Raw genomic sequence first — 20,524 nt, forward strand, 5'->3', positions numbered from 1 at the left:
CTTTTATATTTTAAAGTGTTTTGGAAGCTCCAGAGCATGGCTGAGAGAGCTTATGCTTTAAATAGTTTAGATCCCAGCACTCTTTAAACTAGGCGTGATTTAACACTTTGAATGAGATACAGAAGGTGCAACTGACACCACTGTGTGTATTTGTGAGTGGATGACTGATAAGACAGTGAATGGACATACCGAGAGTATTAACACTTTATAGGAGTTTTCATATTACTGGCCTGCTTCACGGTCACAGTTCAGCCTATCCCCAGTATTCCTGGGATAGACTCCAGATTCACTGGCATCTGGCCATGCAAACATGATTACTGAAAATAAATGACTGAATATTTGACCCCAAAAAAATACCAGACACCATTATAACACCATGACCCCTTGCCAGTAAAAAAAAAAAAAAAAAAAAAAAGATCAGGAATTCAGTTTGACCAAAAAAAAAACCCCAGAAAGATGCAGAAGATGTTATCTACCACTAAGCCAACAGATGTTTTAGCTTTTTGTTTGCTGTAAATAATTATGTTTGTATTGACCAGATGGATAACTACATGTGTATCTTGTTACAAAGCTGAAAAAAACAGAGTACTATAACTCATCAATATTCCAAATTCTCTTTTTCAAGCTTTGTCCTGTTGAGTACCCAAAATGTCTACTAATTACTGTTTTATAAGTAGATTATAGGCTTTGTGGGTTTTGTAAACTCGGTAAACTTTGCAGGTCTGTAATTTAAAAATCGTATAATCATGCTACATTGGGAAGCCTAATCGAGTTAATGTTCTTTCCCTGTGTGTATCTTTGTCTGTCTCTTGTCTTCTGAAACATCTTGGTCCAAAGATTAATGCCATTGTGCCAGGTGCTCTCAATCAGGTACAGATGGGAAGGCAAAAGCCATGCTGGTATTTGTAGGCCTCTTGAACAAATTCTTCTCACCAAGTCCAATAAAGGATATATAGCCTCTGAACTGGGTTATAGAGATCAGAGTTAAGCCACCAGTGGGAGGTTCAACTTAACCTGAGGGCAAACAGCTTAAGACCAAGAGGCTTAGTCTAAAGCAAACAAAGTATTGGCATCCTCTAAATAATCCTGGAGATTGCAAATGTGGCACTTCAAAGCTAAAGAACTCCAAAATGGGAACCAATCTAAGGGCACCTTCAAACCTTCTGTACAATATATGGCTAGTATGGTCAAGTGGGCCCACAATTTGTTGTTAAAATTTACAATTTTAAAGTACATAACTGTCTAGAATGTTTTTGAATGTTGTATACTGTAACTAAGATTTTGCCATTACATTACCTAGGCCACACCAGCATGACAATACCTCGTCTCAGGCCACAAAGAAATCCCACACTACCACTGGCTTTGGTGGACTATGTCTGCAGTTTATTTAATACAGCGAAATAATCAATACACCTCACTATCACACCCTCAGTACTGTGGTCTCTGCCTTGGTCACATCCAAAGCTGTTCTGAGCAACATTTACTTTATTAATTTTTTTTCCTTTTAAAGGAAGAGTCACATTTCACTCAGTTCCATCAAAACATGTACCACATCACACTGTACCACACACACACACACACACACACACACACACACACACACACACACACACACACACACACACACACACACACACACACATTCAATATGATGCATATTGAATAGCTTCAATAATTATAGAACAAACTGCATAATCTACCATTTTATGCATTTTTATCAAAGAAACAATGCCGTTTTAAAATGGCGCTCAGGTGGAAACTTGGTCTCTCAGTGCTAATTAACACAAAACTCAAAATATACCCATAACTAGCGACAATTAAACATACTCACTTACTCAGTCCGGCATTAAACCATGTCATCCACAGATATCGACCACAATCTTGACTTAATCTGCTATATTTTTGCATTTCACTACTGAATCCATTTGCACTATACCTGCTGTTATGAGTGAGGGCGGGAATCAATTAGGCAAATCCATGGGTAGAAATGTAATGTCAAAAATAAAACTCAAAGTATTATTTTAAAACAAAAATGTAATTTACCAACAATCTTATAAGGATATGAATAGTGATATATACGGAGAAACAAAAATAAAATTAAAATAGCTATAATCTATTCCCCCGAGAATTTCTTATTATTATTAGATTGCTGGAACGGTCACAATTAAAACGCTACAATACTACAGACATAAAGTATATTTGACTTATTGTCACATCACAATTTAGAGTGAAGTTTATACTTTTGGTTTGCTATATGCTTTGGTTCAGTTTCACACGGCACATAAATAATTTGTGTACTTCAGTCAGGGTTAATTTTTCTTTTTGTCCTACTATCCAAATATCCACCTCCAGGGTTGGGGGTTCGATTCCCACCTCCGCCTTGTGTGTGTGGAGTTTGCATGTTCTCCCTGTGCCTCGGGGGTTTCCTCCGGGTACTCCGGTTTCCTCCCCCGGTCCAAAGACATGCATGGTAGGTTGATTGGCATCTCTGGAAAAATTGTCCGTAGTGTGTGAGAGTGTGAGTGAATGAGAGTGTGTGTGTGCCCTGCGATGGGTTGGCACTCCGTCCAGGGTGTATCCTGCCTTGATGCCCAATGACGCCTGAGATAGGCACAAAAGAAACCACCTGAGACGAAATACATAGCATCATTAATTCACTGCAGACATTTAAGTTGAGTCAGATGGTCAGAAGGTGGTCACCTTCATTTGGAGGTGGTTTTGAAGTTGGCAATCTAAAGGGCAAGAATGATATAGTCAAGTATCCTCAAATACCAGAACTCAAATCTTAGTATGAATGTAAGCAGTCCACAACTAAGTGGTTGAAAAGGCAGTATAAAAAGCACGAGAGCAGTTCCCTCGTCCTTCTCCCTCTAATTTGCCCTTCATTTTCCTGTCTTTTTTTAAATATATCTAGTGTCTTGTGGGCATGTTGGTTTTTTTGTTTGTTTGTTCGTTCGTTTCTTTGTTTTTTTATCCCTGCATATAATTTTTCTCACCAGAATTTGATAAAGCACTGATGAGGTTCTCTCGGTTTTAAATCCATCTCCCTCCTAACAATTATGCTGCTTTTCAATTACAGTTAAATTTACCAACTGTTTATGGAATCTTTCTCGACTCAAATATAGTGCATGTATTATTGACTTCATACACCAGATTGCACTAGCAGTAGAAACTGTATTTTATAAAGTGTTTTCTCTCTTAGTCTGTTATGACCAACACATCTGTAAAGAAATGAAGTTTTTAGACAAATGCTGTTTGACAGGAATCAGTTAACCGTGCTCTACAAAGTATTGGCCCAGTGTACTACCTTGTTAGTTAGCATTTTTTAAGAATTTGGGAGAATTATTCTAAGAATTAAGCTAACTATGTGCAGTTAGCAGAAACAGCTTCATAGTTTAGTTTGAGGTTTTTTAGTTATGAGTAGGGTTTAAAAAAATAGCCATGGAGTAATTTCCATATTTATGATATATGTTTCTTTCACTTAAATTTATCAACCAATCCAGCTTTAGACTGTAAATTATTTTCAACATTACGTTGGCTGTGAATGATACATTTCTATATAAAGGTTAGCTTGGGATTTCTAATAAAATAGTTCCATGCACCGATGTATTAAACAAATCGAATTGGAGTTCTCTAAAGATTAAAGTCTATCTATCTAAAGATTAAAGTCAGCTTCAAAAATAACATTTACAATGGTCAATTAGTCGTTTTAGTTATTTTACAGTAGGACATTATGGACTTAATAACATTATCCACTTCTATTTTCCTATTTTATATCATATTTTATATAGTTTTTTTTAATAGGATTTTACATAGTTTATACTTTTTTATTTACCTATCTCCTTTTGGTCTTGGTTTAATTTTATCCTAAATTACATTCCTTTTTTATGCTTATATACCGGACAGTTGCAAAAAATGTGACAAATAAAATTTGATTTGATTTGATTTTAATAACGTAACTTTATTCCTCTTATATCACAGTTATTTGCCAACAATAACATTTTTTTTAAGTAATGAATGGCATATTTCATTCGTTTATAGTTATAGATGTGGAACCCCTACATTACAAGTAATTTCCTATTATAACAGATAAAAGAAAGTCAGAGGTTTTATATCTGATCGTTATAGAGTGCTGACACTGGAGACTCCTTCCATTAATGTGAAATAAACATCTTCTCGCAGAGACCTTCACCGTGTCACGAATTCTACATGTGGATTTAAGTCTGTTTATGTGCATCCATCATCCATTGTACAATTCCGTGTGAATATGTGAATGAGCTGTTACTAAAGTCTCATTTATGTATTCGAGTGAAAACATTAATATACCAAACCTGTGACAAGCAGCTCTACTAATCACCAGAGGAGGGAATTCTAGAGCACTGTGGTTTAAAAACATTTATTGATCAGTTTGGTATTCATTTTAGTTGAGAGGTTTATACTGGAAGAACATTTGTTCCACATTTACACCACATATCATTTCATAAATGTTCCCATGATCATTTTAGGATTAGTTTAAGAGCTAATGTTGCTCAATAGTACAAGATTATAAGCAGTTCATTTTATCCAGATGAGGATGTTTTTGACCTGCGTGATCATGTTGAAGTTGTTAGTTTATAGCTCCAGAGCCAGGAACTGATACTGAAGAAAAAAAATACTCCTTCCAATTCTGCCCAAGCATGGAGTACGGGCCATTTGGATACATCCAGTTTTATTTCTTTATTTGTTTTGAATTTTTTTAACATGAGATATTCCAGTCAGCACATGGAACAAAGTCCCTTAAATATGCAAACCTCTCTCATGAGAGATGAAAGTAAACATTTTTCTTTCCATTCCATCATTTCTTCATCTACATATCATAGTGATTCTTGTGCAGCTGAAATCTCATTGGATTCATCATTCAGATAAGCGCTAACTAAAGACAGATAACACTTGATGTGAGACCAGTTTAAATCCTTTTTTTAAGTTTAACAGTCTCTTTGTATTGTATGTGCAACATGGCAGAACCTGTGTAATTGTTGTGTTATCGTGAATCAGGAAATTCTGGTGTGGTTTTGCTTCACTTAGCATGCTTTGTGGAGGCATGTAGGAAGTAGATGATTGGATAAAAGATTATCTCTTAGCAGGTGTGAGAGCTCCAAGATTAAAAACACAGCATGGCTCTGAAGATGTTTAATAAAATTTTGAACAAATCACAGACATGTAGCTAATGATTCATGAGCCTGAGATACTGTCAGTGTTTGTGTGTGTGTGTGTGTGTGTGTGTGTGTGTGTGTGTGTGTGTGTGTGTGTGTGTGTGTGTGTGTGTGTGTGTGTGTGTGTGTGTGTGTGTGTGTGTGTCTGTGTGTGTCTGTGTGTGTGTTTGTGAGAGGGAGAGACAGAGAGACAGAGAGTGGAGAGAGAGAGAGAGAGAGAGAGAGAGAGACAGAGAGAGAGAGAGAGAGAGAGAGACAGAGAGAGAGACAGAGAGAGAGAGAGAGAGATTTTTACTGAAACCTCTTGAAGTTTATCTTGTGATGTGATCCACGCATTCTTCAACACTAGCTTAAATGCACCTACAGTACATCATGCTGAAACATGACCAAAGCCATTGAATTAAATTTCAGTGGACCAGCATCAGTTTAGCCAAAATGGTATCTTCTAGTCACCCCCCTGCTTGAACAAGGGATGGTAGTACTGTATTAGTCTGTTCAACTTCACTATTAGAAAGACTCAGGGTTTCACCACTGCTGAAAGGCCATGACACTGCATTTACTGTAAATAGGTTGCCTGCCCAGTATCTGGTGTTTCTGATATACAGGATACTCAGAAGAAATATCTAAAAGGTTTGAGTAACAAACTTTAGGATGAAGAGCTCTAACATGAGTGAGCGACAACATCAGAGCTACTGTGCTTGTAACAGGAAATTCAAGGTGTCTTAAAGGTATTTCCAGCCCTAATGTTACAGAGTAAAGGAATGACATAAGTGTGAAAAATTATAAGTAGTGTCTTTGTTTGGGGGTCAAAATAAAGTGCTAAAAAAAACTAGAACAAGAAATCACAGGTCAGACTTAGTAACAATACATGATAATACACAGAACTACAGAAATATATGGAACTGTCATGGTAGCACCAACAGGTGCAGAACTACACAACCCATCATCCCCAGCACCTCGCACGTTTATAATCATGTTTCACCTTCATTAGCACCACTATTTAAGTACCAGTTTTTCAGCATGTCAGTCAAAATTTTTGCTGCTTTTTTTGTGCCTGAATCTCATTATTGATTGTATTTTGTTTGTTTTTGCCTTGTATTTTTGCTTGTTTTGTGCTGTATACAATTCATTCATTCATTCATTCATTCATTTTCTACCGCTTTATCCGAACTTCTCGGGTCACGTGGAGCCTGTGCCTATCTCAGGCGTCAACGGGCATCAAAGCAGGATACACCCTGGACGGAGTGCCAACCCATCGCAGGGCACACACACACACACACACACACACACACACACACTCATTCACTCACAAACTACGGACAATTTTCCAGATATGCCAATCAACCTACCATGCATGTCTTTGGACCGGGGGAGGAAACCGGAGTACCCAGAGTAAACCCCTGAGGCACGGGGAGAACATGCAAACTCCACACACACATGCTAACTACTAAGCCACCATGCCAACAAGAACAGGTGACCACAAAATAGCAACAAACCAAAGACAGGACCAAATCAGAATCAATGATACATGGTAATGTATATAAAATGACATGATGTGGCATATTTCTTGATTATTCAGGCATGACTGAGAAAAAACAAGAAATGTGCTCACTTACCAGTGACAAAAACAAACCAGTCGAAAAGCAACTGCTCCTGATGCGCTATGTGATCAGCCTCATCAAGTTACCTTGGACTGTGTGTTTTTACTTGAGGAGTATCCACCAGCCTGCATACATAACAACATTATAAAATGCTTCAAGATGTTAATCATGGCTCATAATAAGTCTCTGTTTACAACACTACATAGTCTCAGAAGCTCTTCATATAGAAAAGAAGAAAAGCTCTTAGTTACAGTTCCCCTTGATTACAGCGCATCTAACTGACTAAATTGTTGGGTTAGATTCTAGAGTTATATCATGACTTCCATGGCACTGAGACCTGATCAGAACGGCTGATAGTGGTGTTAGTCCAGAAGCACGATTGTGAAACACCTCTCATTCACCTGGTTCTACTCATGAAAAACAATGACTGTAAATGAAGCAGTATGTTAGAACAGGTGCATTAGATTATAAAAAAGTTTAAAATGGTTCACATTATGAGGACCGGTATTTGGGAACCACAGTCACAAATATATTTTGGGGAAGGAAAAAAGTTTGTGTGTGTTGTGTGTTTTTGTTTGACCACTATGTGGGCAAAGGAAGGACTAGTTCAGGAACAGTGGTTCACAACACAGCTGTGCCACCACATAATTACAAAGGTCTGTGTGTGTGTGTGTGTGTGTGTGTGTGTGTGTGTGTGTGTGTGTGTGTGTGTGTGTGTGTGTGTGTGTGTGTGTGTGTGTGTGTGTGTGTATTGGACCACTTTGCTGTTTTTAAGAGTTAATGTTTGGAACGTGCGAATGGAAAGAGTATAGATAAGTGTATACATTATTCATTACAACAAATATGCACAATATTACACAGTATCTTAATTTGCATGCAAACACGCTGTCAATATAAAAATACAAGATTTTAAAAATCGCAAACCATATCATGTGCTATGTTTTTGTTGTGCTAAGTATTTGCCCAGTTTCATAACCGAAAAGAGAGCAGGATATCATGTATCTCATGTATACCAAAGAGAGCAGTTAGAGTTCTCCTCCAAGTGTGTTTAGCTCCGCTATAATGTTTCATAAGCACCACTTATTGGCTTTGTGTGTCTGAGAGATATCATATGATTGTCCAAACCCCAAGATTGATTATCATGAAATGGGGAAACCCTGCTACTGGGTGGGATTGGGAGATGATATAATTAGAAAAACTAAAAAACTCAGAGACTGAACCAAAATGTGCTTTTTATCATCATTTCAGCAGGATTCCTTTGTCAATACAAGAAAATCCGTAATGAAAGCTTGGCAAAAGAATCTGCAAATAATTACCATGTTTTGCTGACCGGCCTGCCACAAGTATTTAATCAGGAGCTTCACCATTTTGGCAAGTCTTCGAGTGTCCCACCTCCCCACCATAATTATTGTCTGGGTTTCCAACTTTTTGACTTCATACCTCTACACTTTGGGCTTGAAGCTATAAACCAAATCCTGCACAGAGCCTATATTCAAGTTTCAAAACAAAAAAAAAACTTCAAAAAACTAAACATTTGATTAAAAGGTCTAGACTGAATGATCCTTATTACTAACTTTCCAATAGAATTCCGCCGAAAAATATTCAGATAAAAATGTGTATGACTATGTTTAACATCACTTGTCGAGTCACTTGTTCGGTTTAAAAACATATGTTTTTCTAATTCCTCTCAGCCACATTCCATGTCTCATCACCTTGACTCGCTTTGTTCCTGCTTAATCCCTTAGATGACTATTGACTCACTTCCAAAAACCGTAAATTTCAGCAGGAGCAGCTTATATGCTAGAAGTTGTTTGGTTCTTTGAGCTGTGTCATAATTGGCCACAATCGCACCCTCTTTTAGCCCATGGGGCCCACTCCCATGGGCCCCAGCCACACTGACATCACTGCGGTGAAAGTACGTCTGTGTGTGTGTGTGTGTGTGTGTGTGTGTGTGTGTGTGTGTGTGTGTGTGTGTGTGTGTGTGTGTGTGTGTGTGTGTGTTGGAATAATAAGGGTGTTGTAGGGTGTCTCTTGGTGAATCTGACAGATTGTGTGTATGTGTGTTTATATATGGCCAGGTCCTGGTCTTACTGTCCTTGAAGTAAATACAGTAATAGAGTAATGACCACAGTGGCTTTCTCCTTTCCCTTCTTTCTTTTTCTCACTTTCATGAGCATTGTCTCATCCAATGTTTTATTACCTCCTCTTTTCCACTTTCTCCTCTGTTTTCATTTCTACCTCCTCCCTCTTCTATCTTTTGTATCTTGAAGGACTCAGTGGCAAGTTGCCTTTTCTTGTCATTCTTTCTTTTTTTGCAGATTAATGAATTCAAACTGTTCAGCAATCACTCTTGGACTAAAGCAATACAGCAGTTTGTGTGTGTGTGTGTGTGTGTGTGTGTGTGTGTGTGTGTGTGTGTGTGTGTGTGTGTGTGTGTGTGTGTGTGTGTGTGTGTGTGTGTGTGTGTGTGAGAGAGAGAGAGAGAGAGATGTTCTGGTGATTTTGAGAATTGAGAAGAGAAATGTAATCTCTTTTTTGTTGTCCCGAGATTTAGATCTTTATGAGGTGACAGAGTGATGACTTAATTCCAGACAGGAGTTAGTTTGGCTTTACAAAGTGGAAACATCTGAACTCATTAGACTGTAACACTCATTAGCCTACAATAACACAGGAAAACTACACAGGAAACAAGTGAAACAGTAACCTGTACTCAAACCAATGCCTTAATATTGGTATATTAAAAATAACCTAAAAAATGTTTTTTTCTTTCTTTTATTTGTAAACTGGTTTTAACCTATGCACTTTTCTGCAGCAAATTCTGCGCAGCTCACGTCAGAATGCAACAAAAGTCATTTTCCTCATCACGGACGGCTACTCGAATGGAGGGGATCCTCGACCTGTGGCAGCAGTGCTCCGGAGGAGCGGTGTAGAGATCTTCACCCTGGGCATCTGGCAGGGAAATATCCGTGAGCTTCATGACATGGCATCACACCCTAAAGATCAACACTGCTACTTTGTGCACAACTTTGATGAATTCGAAGCTCTCGTACGTCGAGCTCTTCATGAAGGTGAGACAAGAAATTAGATGATGATGCACGATATTGGAGATTTTTAGAAGTCTGTGATATCACTAAGGATTTATTAATAAGGGTTAAAATGATGTACATATGGCAAAATAATTCATGACCTATTAATGAAAAACATTTTCATATGCTTATGAAAACGATGACAAACTCAACCATCTCTAAACTATACAACCTATTTTAAACAAAACAAACAAAATAATTACCTCAGGTTAGCATGGCAGGCTTGCTGATATGTAGAACAGTTAAAAAAGTGGCTAGAGAATGAAATTATTTGTCAGATGTACTGAACAAACATACCACTTACCTTAAGTTGTAATGTTTTAAAAGAAAAATTGGTGTTATGTTTTACATAAAGGTTTATCTAAACTCATATTTACACTTACTGTGTTTAGCAGAGTCACTTACAGAAAGACATTTTTTTAACTGGTAATGTTTACATATTAAGATTTTATTGTAATATTTGTTTGGTTTTTTGTCAGGATAGATATTCATTGTTTTTTCTGTATTGCTGTATAAGTGCTTTATGTCAAAAAAGCTTAGTAGCATCATGCCATCTCTAATCAGGTGATAAGATAGATAATGGATTGTGGGTCCAGTTCCAGCTGGATTCACATTTCTTGTGTCACAGTTGAGTTCTGAAGGAATGAAACAGATTTTACTCCTTACTTAAACGTAGCTATAAATGTGCCGTTCCACTGTATTTACCTAAAATTTTGCTTGGATAAAATGCATGGAACAAAATTACATTCTTATAAAACAGTATCATCTATGTCTGCATTACTGTTGATTTCATGCCCTGGAACAATTTTTTTTTGTCCCCCATTCAAAAAAAAAAAAAAAAAATCTTGTTTCTAATAGTAACCCCAATAAAATACAAATCCTGCTGCATTCGATCATAATGTTAGTGATTCTGTATGTGAAGAACCTTCCCAGTTTAGTCTACGAGGCCCAATAGCCAAGTAAACACATTCTATCTACAAAAGCATTAAATCCATCATCGAACTGCAGCCATCTAGGCAAAAGAGATCATAAAGAGCCACTAAGGGCCTGTGTGAATAAGTGATCTTCATAAGAGAAGATAAGAGTTCAGCCTGTGCCATGACGAGTTATTCTCCCGCTGTGATATTCGGTCTTCAGCACTGTACAGCTTCTGCCAGCAGCTTGGCTTGTGTGTGTGTTAACATCTGCAGTCCAATCCACATTTGTTTCCTCTGCATATAAGGAGACAAAGATCCTTCTGCCAGCACTTTGGATTTTATTGTTGTTCACAAACACACACACACACACACACAATCTGAGTTCTAAGAGTTCTCAAAGCCACAAGTATCTTGTCTTCTGCCAGTACAAAATGAAGTGTTCTGATCTTCACACTGCCTGTTTCTTCATTTGTTCACCATTTGCCTCTCTCTCTCTCTCTCTTTCTCTCTCTTCCTCCCTCAGACTTGCCTTCAGGTGGTTACATCCAGGATGACCAGTCGTATTGCTCGTCTCTGTGTTTAGAAGGGAGAGACTGCTGTGACCTGATGGCCAGCTGTCAGTGTGGCATACACACAGGACAGTACGACTGTGTATGTGAGAAAGGACACTATGGCAAGGGTCTCCAGCTGGAATGCACAGGTAAGTCCACACCAAAACTCCATGACACAATCAATGTGCAGACAGTTTGTGCTGTCTGACTACAAGAGTGATACATAATTTCCATAAGCTTTTGATAGGATTTAGATCTGGGGCTCTGACTCCGTCGTTCCAAAAACATCAATCTTCCTCCTCTGAAGTCATTCCTTTGCTGAGAACAAGCTTCGGGTTGTTATCGTGTTGGAATGTGAAAATGTTCCTGCAGATTTTTTGGTATCCATGTTTACTCTGTCTTTAACTAAACAGCCAGAGACCCAGCACAAGATAAGCTGTATCACAGTATGATGCTGCCATCACCGTGCTTCGCCATGTGTACGGTGTTCTTTGGGTGATACGTTGTTTTGTTTTTGTTTATACCCAAAAAGTTCTACAATGGTCACATCAGACCATAAAACTATTTATACCACATGTTTTGGCCAAACTTACTCAGGCTTGGATGATTTTTTACATTTTTTTAATGAGTACTGCATTTGCAGCCAGGCAAACGAAAGGAGAATGTTTTCAACGTCTAATGAGTAAATGGAAGGATAAGGTATTTTTGTTCTAACGGACAATATAATCATATGCATTATATTTTATAAATAATTATTTTTTTCACTTAGCATAAATAATATTTAACTCAGTTTAAGTAAAACACAGTGCTAATGAACGATGATATAAGACACAATTAAACACTTTCTACCTCTGGCACATAGAATGTCATTCCAAATCAAGTTTATTTCAGGACTAATTGTAGAAAGATATATTTGCCCCAGTCGTTCTGATTCACTCCAGTTTTGGCAATCATTTAGGCAAATGAAGGAACAACACAAAGACACAAATAATCTCGTGCTGTGGCACTGAAAACGAGTCAGAAAATGAATACAGTGCAGTGAAAAGAAAGGGCTACATTCTGTAAATGCACACAGGAAGCGAGCAGAGGCTGAGAGCTCAACTTCACTGCATACAGAATGATTTAAGACTTGTTGATGCTGGTTTGTTTTTAATGCGTCGTCAATGAGATATCTTCTTTCACTCTTCATCGGTTCCTCTTTCTTCCTCTCTTTGATTGTAAGCGCTGCTCTATCACTATTAGCTCAGATAGAGGCACTAACTTGTTAAAAGTCTGTTATGAGCTTAAGCTGATACACACTATGTGTACTGCTTACTTGTTTCACTGTTTTTGTTCTCATATGTCTTCCATAAAAGTCTGCTTTTTCATAATTGCAGAAACATAACAAAACTGAATTACCTCCCTTTTATTATGGTGAGGTTCCATTTCTGTATAAAACACACTCTGAAAACAATGGGATGCTTTGCTTTTAAACCAAAGCTTAAAAGCCACTACTATGCTCAAGTCTTACATGTATACCGACACCTACCATGATTATTATTTAAGCACAAGCATGAGATTTTTTCAATGCATCTTTGAAATAAATCCAGACTGATCCACTATCCCACTGTTACCACTCCCAAATACATAAGAAACATGATCCAGTGTCTGAGCTTGTCGTGGCTTTGGAGAATGTTGGCTGCTACCAGAGAAAACAAACAAGATATTTAGGTGATAACCACACTACAGATATATTATTTTCAAATTAGTGGTGAGCGTGGTCAGCTAACGCTCTTACCACCCATGTGCCGGTTTTGGCATCAAACAAAGTTACCATAAACAGTCATGGTATTAAAGTGCGATTAGATGGCGTCAAGGCAATGACACACCCCATAACAAGGCAGTCTAACTGTTTAATTTATGACAGAAGGTTTTAATAGTGATTTAATGCAGACAGAGAGATGGAGCGAACCCTCAGTATGGTGCACACATACATAGTTTTTCTAAGATTTGTACACCATCTTGTCTTCTGTAGTCTATTTCATAAGGTCAGATTTAAATAGTTCTGGTTCTGGGTTAGGATTTTCACAGCACCATAAAGGATCTAGGCATTGATCAAGATCAATCTTTTGGTGAGCTGTAGAACCTGAGCCAAGGAAAATAACCACCATGAGTTTTATACTGTACCTTCTTGTGTTGTGTGCTGGTCTTTATGATTAGCTCTGCAGAGTGTGTTTCACCCAGGGGAGGGAAAAGTTATAGTTATAATAATAAAAAAAAAAACAGTTGAACCACAAACATTATTTTATTGAAGGTGATACTCCAAACAAGGATAGATCTTCAGAACATTGTATACTTTCAGGATGTACCACACAGTCTGTTGACCTGAAAAGTTCTTAAATTAAAAAAAATCAGCTTCCCAGGTGTATTTTCTCCTCTCAGATTTTAATAGCTTGGCAGCTATTGGGTAACATTGTGTAACATGGGAAGTAGTTTCAACAAAAAGTGAGAGAAAAGAGCTTCATGCACCCTGATCATTTCCATTGTTAGTTTAAAATGTACTCATTTCACTCCCTCAGTGGTGGATGATGGCGTAACCCAGGTTCCCTGAACAAGTTGCTTGTATTTCTGCTTTATTCGTTTTTACTTGTACTTGCTAAACATACAAATATCCCTAATAACCAGGAAAGGAATTAAAATAATTTGTAATGAGTTTTGCTGGAATTATATGCAGTTTTGATGTAATCAATGCTATAGCTGTAAGGAAAGCTTCTCATTGTGAACTGTGTCTGATGGTAGAATGATTGGTTCTAGGCAGATATTCATACAGTAAATATCAAGAGAATGAGCAGGGATTGTGATGAAACCTAGAAACTGCAGGATATTAATAGACAAGCTAAATCAGTGCTAAAAGCAAACAGGCGAACACAGACGAACACAGTGCTAAACAGACCAATGCCACGATAGGGACAGAGACAGGACCAAAACCAACACAAAGGCACAAGAAACAAAATGAGGTTCTGAACCACATCGCATGTTGACCAGGAAAATAAAGTTAAAGGTTAAACCCAAATGCAATTTTTTACTTCCTTTTGCTTAAAAAGACCGGAGCTCATAGCCAAAAAAACTGAAAATGACTCGCTGACGTTTTGTCAATGGCACAAATATCAAGTGGTACATACAAACCATTGTCAGGAATGATAAGGACTACAGCTTTTTATGCTGTATTCTTTTATGTTAGATCCCTTTTTATTCTAGTTAATTAGGTTTCTGGGCAACCTTCTATAACTGGGCACTAGAGCTTTTACTTCTCTGATGTAGCTAATGAATTATCATTTGCACACCCCTTTTTCCTAAAATGAGGATGGTTCTGGTGGTTGATAAGATTGGCCACGGACAGCATTTAGAGGCATTGTGAAACCTCCTGAGTTTTTTTTTCTTGTTCACATGGCCATGTTGACTCTTGCTTCATGTCCTTACAGTCAAAACTTATTTGGACACAAGGTCACTGACTTCCTGCTGGAATAAACTGCTCGCTATCAGACTACAGGAAAAGCAAAAGTCAGCTGGATGAGTTTTATCACTGATTCCCTCTAATTCTATGGTAAGGTTAATGGAAAATGGATAAAAAGGACATTCAAAGAAAGGGGCTGAAGAAAAAGAAAAATAACTGTCATCATCTCATTGGCGGCGAATTCATGTCATGTCATGTCATGTCATTCATTAATCAGCTGAAAGAGACGTGTCCAACCTGATTAACATTCCTGCTTTATCTACTGCCTAGTAGTTTATCACCTCTAATACGTTCAGCCGCGGTGACATGTGACAGCTGTCGTATGCTCGGGCAGGTTACTGTCTTGCAGTCCAAGGTCAGAGAGGGACTGCTGCTTCATTTCCTCAAAGGATTGCCTGTAAATATTTACTCTGCCCCAAATGACCCCAGACACCCATAAATCCAACCAGAGCACAGGAAGGACAGAGAGAAGAAAGTGGGAGGAATCTGGGGAATGTTTAGCAGAGACGGAAATGTTGCAAACATGTTGTGTCTCCTGCATCACTGCCAACTGTCTTGCTCTTCTTACTGTCTCCCCACCTTCCTTATTCATTTACTCCTGAACAGAAGAAACCACTAAAATCCACTCTACACACATCACAGGAGCCTTGACACAGGAACCTAAGGAAATTCATAGCAATTCAGAAACTTGAGCTTTGGGAAACTATTTTCCAGGTTTGGTTACTGCTTCAGATTGGGTACATCTATTCCGTGAGTGGTTAAGACTTTAGGTTGTTGATTGGAATGTTGGGGTTCAAGCCCCAGAATTGCTTAACTGCCACTGTTGTGCCCTTAAGAATAGGGCCTTAACTCTCTCTGCTCCTGTATGAATATTTTCTGAATGTATATTTGATGAACGTAAAGACTTCTTCTAAAGCTATTCAGATAGATCATGCATTACTGAATGTGAGGAATTGGTTAAACCTTACTTTAATAGCTTTACAAATCCTTTAACACAGCAGGAAATTATATGATTGATATCTTATTGAAGCTTAAAAGTGAGCAGCAAAGCATAATCCTTGCTTTTTGCTTTTGTACAAGAGAGAAGTTGTGGCAGAACTTTGTTTTGAACATGTTTCTCATGTCCATATCCCAGTCCATGCTTCATTCCAAGACATTTAAAGACACTGAATATTTTTATCTAAGCTTCAAATGTAATCCTATAAACTATTCTGTTATCAATCCAGCAATTCTGCACTACTTATACTCATACTGACCATACACTGAACACACACACTACTGTCTGATGATTTCTAATCACACTCTGGTGACATCCAAAAAAAGAATGTATTTCTGTTTACCTCGAGGATTGTGATATCTCAGGGAGATTTTCCTTGATACTGTGGCCTCTGGATTTTTCATTACAAATCTAAATCTACATCCAGATTTCTGAAAAACTGCTTTGTAACAATGAATATTGTTTAAAAAAAAAGCTATCCATCCATCCATCCATCCATCCATCCATTCTCTATACCATTTATCCTACTGTTAACCTGGAGCCTGTCCCAGGAGACGTTGGGCTTAAGGCAGGTTACACTCTGGATGTCAGTCTATCGCAGGGCACAATCACACCCACACACACACACACACACACACACACACACACACACACACACACACACACACACACACACACACACACACACACACACACACACACACTCATTCACAAACTATGGACCATTTAAAGATGCCAATCCTTTAGACAGGAAGAAAATCGAAAAATACCTAGAAGAAACCCCCGAAGCACGGGTTGAACATGCAAACTACGCACAAAAATGTGTCGCGGTGGAAACAGAACCCCCAACCCTGGAGGTGTGAGACAACAAAAACTAAAATTAAATTTAAGTATTATTCTTTAAATCCTGCTCATGTTTCTGACCGCATGGTGGAAATGTAAATTAGGAAACACTTGTGAAATGAGGTAGTTCTTGGACAAGGAAATTGTTAGACCCTATATTTCCTTAACGAGTTCTCAGAGCTCTTATTCATTTGGCAACTCAGTCATGGGCACCTTACTACAGAATAGAGCAATGCTTTAGAACTGTGTATATGGGATATTCTAGTAAACACTGAGCTCTCTGTCTCTTGATAAGGAATGCTGCGAAAGCTTTTTGTCTTACACACTGAATATTGCCAGTAATCGATGCAGCAGGAGGGTTACCTCCAGTGTTGTTTCCATCTCTGAGGCATTACATAATGTTTAAAAACCCAGTCAAATTGTCTTCCCAGGGTTAAGGAGATTCTCTTTATCTCTCATGTGTCAAATAAATGAAGACAGTGAAGGTCTTTCCATAGTGGAATTTTGGGGAAACCCAACATTTCTATCTATCTATCTATCTATCTATCTATCTATCTATCTATCTATCTATCTATCTATCTATCTATCTATCTATCTATCTATCTTTTCAATGGCTCTTGTTTTGAGTTCTACCTGTTATTTATCTCTCTTATTGAATAAGTCATTATAAGCGGATCAGGTCATTACTCCTAGAGCTCATTTGTAGCCATGATCTCATATATATGTTTCTGGCACAGTTATAAGAGCCAGAAAGTTATCAGCTTGGGCCTCTGGATCTAGAGAACAATCTGGAATAGCATTTATTTGAAAGCATTATCCTTCCGAACATTACAAAGTTAAGGTATAAAATTAATCAATTTATCTGAAAGTCATTCTGCTCTCAAAATACGGTGATCAAATGATAATTCATGTCAGATTTATTTATTTATTTTGTTAAATTTGTTATACACAGTGTTATATACACATTGTTAAACCTTTATAGTTCAGCTCAGTTTGTAAGCTCACAAAATAAACCAAATTTTATCTTTAATGTGTCATAACTTGGGTTTCCTTCCACATATTTGCCTGAAATTTACCAAGATTGTTCCAAATTATGAATTTTGCAAGTAAAATTAATCTTGTCCTCATTTTTCACACATAGGTCACACTTTTACCCTTTTCAGCGCAATGAACATACATACCTGTACAGACACAAAAATGCACACATAAAATGTCCACTAACACACGCACCCAAAACACACACTCACACACCACAGACACACACACACACACATGCACACACACACACAAATTGGGCATTGCATTTCATTATGCCTTTTGATACACTTTTGCTATGCATTTGCCTAGCAGAGGAGTGTGTATGAGACATGAGGAGTGTGTTTGGAACAGTAAGAGTGTGTATGAGACATGAAGAGGAGTGTGTATGAGACATCCCTTACTTGGGAAAGAATGAAAAGTTGCTAATACATGAATAAAATTAAAACTTGCTAACACTTCAGTCTCCAACGTATGTTTGTATACAAATGTCATAAGCTGAGTGAAGTTACATTAAACTTTCCAGATGAGTCAAATAGACCCCTGGTCTGCACAAGGGTTATATAAATATGATATGTACTATGGCAATGACAAACCTTAGCACACAATTTTTTATATAAGTTAAACTATTTTGTATAGATAGGCCTTGAAGGTTTCCGTCACAGACAGAGGTTTGGCCTGCCTAGGATCTGAGCTACTCTGAGTGAACAAATGCAAATGAGCCAGGCCTCACAGGTGATGGGGCCGTTTGCACAACAAAAGGAGGAGAACAATGGAGCTGTAGGGTGCTGGTAGGTGTGAGGTCCAGGGATTTTACGCAAAATTGCGCAGGTTTAGCTTAAACCAATGACAGCCTGATATGAACATTATGGATGATCTTTTAGCCACAGAACCTGAATGTTGTTTCCACAGCTAAATCCCACTGTTGTCTATGTGTGACATATATATGCTAGTTTTTTACATAAGCTAACCGTTAACCTGATAGGTAGCAATGTGCTAACATTACTTACAGTACAATACAGAATAGGGGTACAGTAGCAGTAAGCAATGTCAAGAAAGCTCAAGAAACTCTTAGAAGAAGAAACTGAATTTGAAACATATACGTAATTAAATAAAAAGTTAAGAAGTATAAAACTGGTTAAAGTGCAGCTGTATTGTGAATATCTAATACAAAGCCAACTTTAGTGTAGGAATATTAATCCTTTATTAGGGGGGAATTATATAACTATTTATTTTTGAGGGGATTTTTCCAGTTTGCAACATTGAGACATAACTTTAAGAAAGTTATGAATTTATTTAATAAAACATGAATAACAACAGGATTTCACAAAGTTTATACCTTTTCTTCGGTTGTAACGGATAACGGATCCTGTGAAAGATGCACGAGTGAAAAAATCAGCATGTGCGTTTTTGCATAATTTAATAAAGTTGGATTTGTTTTTCCACATGCAAACCTTCAAAACAAATGAGTCAGAAATCCTTTTTGACTTTAAAATCTCATTTGTTTATTCAATTCTGTTAAATTCTATGCATGAATTTTACCCCAGACTATAAAAGATGAATTGTGTTTGTGCACTGATGTGGCCTCGAGGATCATGCATGCAATCTGTGATGAACAACTAAAGACAATCATCAGCTGCACAGCAACGACATCACCAGATATGTTTTTCATATGCATCATTCATACCTCATACCTTCAGGCTACTGAGAGGAATGCTGATTAAGCACTAATGTTTTACCCTAAAAGGTTTTTCCTGCATGGCTGCCCTCGTACGTGAGTTTCAGTGACCAGACGACACGTTCTGTTGTATGTAGTGTTGTATGGCTCATGCATAGCAGATGCCTCTGCATCCCCAGAGACCTGCATGAGCCCAGATTCGAGGCTTCAATTCATACTTTAACCGGAGAGGATCAAAACGAAGATTTAGCAGTCTTTTTGCTGTTGTTTGCACAGGAGGAGAGCCAGATGGAGTTCTGTAATGGGCCCTCCTGCGGGTGTTTGGCACACGTTGTTGTTTAATGTCGATCCCAAGTTTGGGATCTATTTTAGCACTATATTGTAATAATTGTGGACCTTGGAAGGCGAGCCCAGATTAGATCACAAGCAAGGCCTCTTCTGCATGACTGTTTTACTGAGAAACATGAACAGTGAATTCCACAGCTCGCCACAGAGCTGTAAAGTGTCTTAATTAATGGCTGCAGAATAGAGGAGCAAGAGTTTGAAACTGTGTAATCTTGTAAAGTGACTGTTACTTTAGATCATAAATAGCTTGAACAGTGCTCACAAAATGCAAGTGTGTGTGTGTGTGTGTGTGTGTGTGTGTGTGTGTGTGTGTGTGTGTGTGTGTGTGTGTGTGTGTGTGTGTGTGTGTGTGTGTGTGTGTGCGAGAGAGAGAGATAATCTATAAATTTGACACATTCTTGATTCTGTGTGTATATACTATACAGTATGCATCACTATCATCCTAGAATGTGTCAAATTTATTGTCTCACACACACACACACATACACACATACACACACACTGCTGATTAACAGTGATAGTGATGCAATGAATCCCTGAAGGTTTTGAATTTATAATTCCACTCTCTCTCTCTCTCTCTCTCTCTCTCTCTCTCTCTCTCTCTCTCTCACACACACACACACAGTCACACACACACACACACACACACACACACACACACACACACACACACACACACACACACACACACACACACACACACTTTTTTTAAGCATCACTTTTAATCAACAGTGTGTGGAGATCAGCAGGTGGTTGAGACAATTGAGATCCTGTGAGATCTTTATA

General features: G+C 38.0%; 1 protein-coding gene across 8 annotated transcripts in view; it reads left to right on the forward strand.

Annotated features, from left to right (window-relative positions):
• Positions 1-20,524, forward strand: part of svep1 (sushi, von Willebrand factor type A, EGF and pentraxin domain containing 1) — an 85,056-nt gene that overhangs the window by 10,821 nt on the left and 53,711 nt on the right. For all 8 annotated transcript variants that reach the window (XM_047819742.1, XM_047819731.1, XM_047819727.1 and 5 more), the window contains exons 2-3: positions 9,606-9,861; positions 11,320-11,496. In XM_047819742.1, the coding sequence (XP_047675698.1) occupies positions 9,606-9,861; positions 11,320-11,496 (433 nt within the window). The remainder of the gene's footprint in view (positions 1-9,605; positions 9,862-11,319; positions 11,497-20,524) is intronic.

Source organism: Tachysurus fulvidraco, chromosome 1, assembly GCF_022655615.1.
Source record: "Tachysurus fulvidraco isolate hzauxx_2018 chromosome 1, HZAU_PFXX_2.0, whole genome shotgun sequence".
Classification (NCBI taxonomy): domain Eukaryota; kingdom Metazoa; phylum Chordata; class Actinopteri; order Siluriformes; family Bagridae; genus Tachysurus; species Tachysurus fulvidraco.